We start from the raw sequence: 6,603 nt of genomic DNA, 5'->3' as shown, positions 1-6,603 counted from the left end.
AATATGTGTGGGACATGGGATCGGGAGAGGATGACCACCAGATGTAATCTCGGAGCAACGACACCTAGTCCCCTCTATGTGTTTACATGCAATGTGGATAAACATTTACAAACCGCTGTAAACACACGGTTGAGGAGCCTCATTTGAATCCCTTCACACGTACGTACCATGGCACAGCACAGTATAAAACGGCCTCAAGGCAGGAGAAACCTGACCGGTATGTAAGCAACGCCAACAAAACGTCAAATGTTAAAATACCTTCCTCCTTTCGACTTCGTTTTCGGGGTGCTGCCGTAGAAAAACAGCAACAGCTTGTGACAGAAACATGTTTTTCCTGCCATGATATGTCCTTGTACGCCTTTCATGTGAAAGGCCAAGTTGTCGGTTTAACACTCTGTAGGCCTGTGGGCTTTGGTCTTAAGAGACAGGGAGCGATTTAGCAAGGTCCCTGCGGTTTCACTTTTCAAAATACGCAGTAAGCCCTTCATGCAGTCAATGCGCTCTCTTTCTATACCCGTGAACCCGCTTAACCGCAAGACCCATGATTGCAGGTGAGTCAACAGACAGAATTGAGCACAGTTGGAAACAGCATTCACAAAGCCACAATATTTACACGTACATAAAATAAATATTTGGTGTTTTGCCCGTCCACTTTTAAAGTTAAACGAATAAACCTTATCAGCATCAACTTATTACATTTCCACATTCTCCTGAATGGTATTGAACGGTTTTCTGTGGGTCTAAGCCCGAAACAGACACACTCGACGTTCTGCTTTTAACAAGTCCTCGATCGATGTGTTTGCCAAGCGCCACGTGCAAATCAGTTTGCAGCCTATAATCGATTTCAATGCAAGTTCAAAAACTGCTAAGTTAACGAACGGCGTTTTTTTTTTTTTCAGCAATAAAAACGCACGAGAGAAACAGCTTATTATGGAGAAAGACATGGTCTCGTTTTATTATGCTTTGCGGTAAGTTTACCGGCCTTTACACAAGGACATATCAAACAAGGACACATTTCATACGAGACAACAATTATCTGTGACGTGAGCTTTGTTTTAATTCCCAGAACAGCCAACCCCAGACATAAGCCTAGAATTAAGAATGACACCCCTTTCAGAGATAAAAAAAGCCCAGATTCCAGTCTCGGGCTTCTCAGGGGGGTTGTTGGGACCCATCAACTGTCCACACATCCTGAGGATATAAAATTAACAAACAACAGGAATGTCAGGCCACAGCCAATGAACATAAGCCATCTAGGCAGCTTACAATGTGATAAAAAAAAAAGAAAAACAGTTCTGGCAAATTCTACGGCTGTTTCATTCCAGGCACATGAAAGTGAAATGTTAAATCATTTTTATCCAGTCAATGATTGAATGCAGGCTTTGGCTGGTGACTCTGATGAAAGAGAATGCATTGTAATGTAACTTCTTTTAAAGGTGGCTGTTCGTCTCATCAGCACTGGAGTTAATTTTTTGACAGTGTTCTTTTGTGTTTAAGAATTCTGTGTAGGCTTATAAGGGTCCCTGTTTCACAGACCTTGTAATTGTGTCAGAAAGCAGACTTGGGCAGCAGATCCTTAAGATGCAATATACCAAAACTATTAGCTGCTAACTCTTGTAATTTTACAGGCATGCTGTCAGTTAAGTCACGGAGCAGAGAGAAATGATCCCTTTTTCCTGTTGTTGGAGACACACACTGTGTTACTCAGAGCTGGGAGAAGAGTCATTTATCAGCTGCTGGACGTTGTCAGGGCCCAGTGTCCCAAAAGCGTAGTTGTTAACAATTTCAGCAATGTACGTAGTTGGATCCATGCAACTGAACGGTTCTAACTATGTAAGTTGGTAACGGGAGCGTTTGGGGAAAGGTACCCCAGGTTCTACAGCATGTATGTTGAGTTGAGTTCAGACACCATCTCGACTCACCGAGTGAGATGTGAGTTTGCCGTAGAGGTCCTCGTACAGATGTCTCCAATTATCCACCTCGGCTTGAAGGTCGGCCATCACATCAGCGTCCCAGGTGTTCAATCTGCAGGGTGGTGGGTGTGGGGGGGGGGGGGGGGAGGTGTAGAGAGTGTTGTTATTGGAGCTTCCTAAGGGAAAAATTCCTCAGGAGGGTGGTGTTTGGCTCGGGGGTGCAGGACGCCTTGTTCATGATCCGAAGGTTGCTGATACAAATTCTGTGGTTGGGAGAGTGATGTCACCATTGGGCCCTTGAGCAAGGCCCCTAACCCCGGCTCTTCCAGGGATTCAGGCTGGCGCTGCTCTCGGATCCTCACTCACACATTGTTCCGAATAAACTCATCTGCTAAATGAACGGCACGTGAAAGAAAACAAAAATCACTAACAACTATCGCATGTTTTGAGCCATGTTGATGATGGAGATAGAAGCGATACTGAAGAGTCATGTGTGGAACCTGCGACGACAGAACGGTGTTGGTGTCTGGCGTGAGAACAGCGCAACGCGGGGACCTGTTGCTGATTGCGCGCGGCTCGCCGTCCTCCTCCGAGCCTTTGGTCTCTGTCGCCTTTCTCAGCACCCGTAGCTCCACCTCCATCTGGCCCATCTGCTGCAGCAAAGCCTCCCTCTCCTCTGACATGCAGTCCTTAAACCTTCGAAAGGCACCGTCAGGGTTCTGTTAACTAAAATTCTTCCAGTGTTTTCTCCATCATAGAGGGATGAAGTCTATAAGTTGGCAGCTATGAAGCAGACAGTACATCATCAGATAAATAAAAGTGGGAAATATTTGATGCTGGATACCGCAGTAATTGCAAAAGAAAGAGCAGCTGGCTCTTAAATTTCACTTCTGACTGGGCAGAGTAGTGCTGTGCATGAAATGCGGTTTCTTTTTATGGCGTTTTTTAGGTCGACACGCGGCATCTGTTACACACCACGAAAGTCTGAGCGTGCGGTGGAAGTCATCCTGTTAGTGTCAGGTGTCATCGTTCCTGAGTCCCTGGGGGTTGGAACCGCATGATTTCTTGTGCATACTTTCAGTGGTATCAAGCTGCTTGAGCAGGAGATTATTGTGGACAGGTGGGGTGGGAGTGTCGGGGGGGGGGGGATGGGTGCAAACCTTTTTACGCAACACATCCAGTTGCGTTGCTGCTCACACAGCCACTCGAACTGCTCAGCGGTCTCCTGCAGCTTCCGCAGGCTGCCCTGGTTCTCCCAGTGCAGTTCCTGTACTGCCCCCTGGTGGTAGCACTTCAGCTCATCCAATTCTTGGCTTCTGCTGTAATCCAGTAACATAACCATCTTCTCATAAATAAGGAGGCTGTAAGTTGGCAGCCACGTCCAGTGCGCCTGACCCTCCTGTCTCCTCCTGTTGCTTGTTACCCCTCAGTCTTTGTATTTAAGTTCCTGTTTCTCTTGTCAGCCCCAGTCTGGTCTTTAATGTCGAACCTGTTACCTGTGCACTTCCCTGTATCCACTCATCTCATTTTGGATCCCTTGTGGTCCCGTTTGTTTCCAGACCGTGTTCATTTAGTTCAGTAAACCGCTTTTGTTTTGTCACAACGCCTGCCCTCGAGTCCTTCGTCCCTCAAGTCGTGGCACTGGCCACGGCTGTAAAAATGCTGAGTCACCTCTTTCGTTGCGAGATGTCATTAGCAATTACTTTCTGCATTAGCTGAGGTCAGGCAACAAATTTCATATTTTATTTTATTTCCCTGGATAAAATTATCCACTATCCAATTTTCCCTAGATTCCTGTAATTGTTATTCACTGAAACGTGAAAGTATTTAATACATGAATTAAATTAGTCATTCCCTGAATCATTGCGTGAAACTGATGCATCCCTGCTATATGTTCTGCTTTGACGACATCGTTTGACGCAGCGCTCGATCGCACCTCGTCCCCCCCCTTTCCTTCCCTTCCCTCTCACCATCAGCTATGGATCACACCTCCCCCCCCCCCCGCCCTCGCTGTTGCTGTCTGACACAGCACTTTCCTATAAATGTGTGAATGTTTTCTGCTCACAAGCAACTTGCGGTGCAGGGAAGCCAGGGGATTTCAAAGCCTCTGTAAATTTGAAGGGAACGCTTTTGGAAAGGGGGAAGGGTGCAGTCACATTGCTGGGGGGGGGGGGGCTATTCATGCTGCTTAGATATGAAATATTAGAATCAGGTAGCGCCTAAGGACTCATAATCTAAAGGCTGCAGGATCAAGTCTCTGGAAGAGCCCAGCTGTTGCACTGGAGGTGCATAACCACAAGATTCGAGATTCTTAATCATGGTATTACGTGACTGGTTACTATGGTGTACATAGTTTTCAATGTTTATTGGCATGTCAGAGATCAGGGCTGATGGTAAACCCTGAATTTATTTCATGCAATATGCAGTTATATAAATGGGTCATTTTGGGAAAATGCACTAAGGAATGCAGCCAATAATAATGCTTAAATGTTAAACCAAATGTACCTGCGCAGCTCGGCCTGCAGTTCCTCCACCTGCGCAGTCCTCTGTAAATTCTCCCTCTCCAGATCGTCCATGAGGTCCTGCAGGTGCGCAGTCCGCTGCAGGCTCTCCTTCTGTATCTCCTCCACCAGGTTCTCCAGCTGCGTCTCAGAGCTCTGCAGCTGCTCCAGCTCTGCGCAGACCTGCTCCAGCTGCTGGCCCAGCAGCCCCGTGTCCCTGGGGCTCCCCTCTGGCCTGCTGGTCAGGAGGTGCTTCTGAGAGCACGTGAACAGAGCAGAAGAAGGACCAGAAGGTGCTCTTATAGCTCAACAGGTAAAGCATTGTGCTAGTACTGCAGAAGGTGTGGATTTGAATCCTGGGGTGTGTGTGTAAATTATAATCTTACTTGCTACTATGAGTTACTTAGTAAGTATCAGTTAAACAGAGAAAAAAACTCAAATGTTCAAAGTTTACTTAGAATCAAGGAAAAACCAGCATTAAAAAGTTTTAAGTATTTTGTCTCATGAATCTCTTATGTTTACATTATTTTACATTTATTTCTTGCAACCACATGCATGTTACATTAACAACATTATACATTAAACCATCTTTCTCCTTAAAGTCAAATCAGAGGGATTCTCTGTGATTTTGCTTTAATTTTACCAGTCTTATTCATATAACTAACATAAGAAATTTGCATCATCAAAGTATATATTTGCACAAATACATTTCATGCTTATTGTCATCAAAACAGAAAAATCTTCCTTTAGTATGTAGTATATTTAGAATAATTTTCATTCAAATATTCTCAAAATATTCCATTTACCATTTTTAGAGAAAACCTACATTTTTAACAAAGCAGAGAAATCCAAGATACTGAAGAAAAGGTGTTACAGTGCAGCTGTATGCAAATGGATTGCAGGTCCGTACATGAAGATGGTCAAGAAAATGAGATGCTGTGGTGGGTGGGGGGGGGGCGGTATGGGGGGGTGGAGCTTCTAGCCAAAGACCAGATTCCAGCAGGCAGGGGAACAGAAATTGCAAAGAAATGCTCCCCATGAGGAAGAGAGGACTAAGCCCAGGGTGGCTGTGGATGCCGCGGAGGCCGGTCTACCTCCTGTTGGTGCACCTGGGCCAGGAGCCGCTCGTGCTTCAGACACAGCTGCACGTTGGCCTGCTCCTGCTGGCAGAGACGCAGGGACACTGCCTCCAGCTCCTTCCTCAAGGCTCGCTCCCTCTCCACGGCCAGCAGGACCTCCCTCTCCAGCAGGGCTGCCCCCCAAGCGGGACCACAGCAGGGAAATAGCGGTTAAGGAACCAGGGCGGCGACTCAGTCCGTCAAAGTTTAATAAATGCTTGAATGCCGGCCAGGACTTGTTCTTGCTCGTTAGCACAGGGTTCTTAAAGTCAGCCTGAGCACCGCTGGATCTCTGTATGTCCGTATAATCAGCAACCCCTTATAAATGAACCAGAAGCCAGTCAAAGAAGCCATAGGGAAGGACAGTAAAAACAACGATAATTAAATAACAGGGGGGTCACTGAGAGCAGTTCAGCCAAATAGCATCTCTTTGGAAACTGAGTGGGGAAAAAAATAGTGAGGAAAAAAACTAATTTCAGGTACTTGTCTTTCAAAAAAAATGATCACAAAAAAAATCAATTTCAGGCACCATGGCCCCTAAATGAAAGAGCCAATAAGAGCACTGCAATAAACTACATGTAACACACTGTTTTAAACTATCTATAACCATATATGATTTATGATTCAGGTAGTAGGTTCAAAGAACAAGTAGCACAATGCTCAGAAACAATGGACCCTCACAGACTGCAAGCACAATAAGATATTATTCTCATCCTATTTGTAAAATGTTACTTCACCTAAGACCTCAAAACAATAAACTTTTCAGGAAAGGGCTTCTGTCCTGTAATCGGGACAATAGCCAAGCCTTCTAGCAAACACAGATTTCACACTTTTTAACTTTGACATTGTGCTGAAAATGCTACATTTCTCAGCTGCTTCATTTTCACCCTTCTGAAGAGTGACTGACCCCGGTCCCCCCCCCCCCCCCCAAAAGGGACTCACCCTTTTCCTGTACAAGCTGGTTACATTTCACTGTGAAAAACTGCATCTGGTCATAGTCCTCATCTCTGTGTATCCTCAGGAACCTTCTCATCTTCTCCACATCAGCATGTCAAGCTGTGTCTGTCTACA

At 45.6% G+C, this 6,603-nt stretch overlaps 1 protein-coding gene across 2 annotated transcripts; it reads right to left on the bottom strand.

The window, feature by feature from the left end:
• Nucleotides 1-925: 925 nt before the first annotated feature.
• On the bottom strand, nucleotides 926-6,603 carry LOC111835542 (uncharacterized). 2 transcript variants are annotated; one of them, XM_023795989.2, is made up of 7 exons: nucleotides 6,475-6,603; nucleotides 5,509-5,666; nucleotides 4,419-4,669; nucleotides 3,074-3,232; nucleotides 2,469-2,609; nucleotides 1,923-2,025; nucleotides 926-1,191 (listed from the first exon to the last, which is right to left on the bottom strand). In XM_023795989.2, exons 1-7 carry the CDS (start codon nucleotides 6,563-6,565, stop codon nucleotides 1,153-1,155), a joined length of 942 nt encoding a protein of 313 aa, XP_023651757.1. In that variant the 5' UTR covers nucleotides 6,566-6,603; the 3' UTR covers nucleotides 926-1,152. The 2 variants fall into 2 exon arrangements, with proteins under 2 accessions (XP_023651757.1, XP_023651756.2); XM_023795988.2 differs by lacking the exons at nucleotides 926-1,191; nucleotides 1,923-2,025 and having other exon boundaries at nucleotides 2,051-2,609.

Source organism: Paramormyrops kingsleyae, chromosome 12 (assembly GCF_048594095.1).
Source record: "Paramormyrops kingsleyae isolate MSU_618 chromosome 12, PKINGS_0.4, whole genome shotgun sequence".
In the NCBI taxonomy this organism is placed as follows: Eukaryota; Metazoa; Chordata; class Actinopteri; order Osteoglossiformes; family Mormyridae; genus Paramormyrops; species Paramormyrops kingsleyae.
This window is presented reverse-complemented; position numbering and strand designations above follow the sequence as displayed.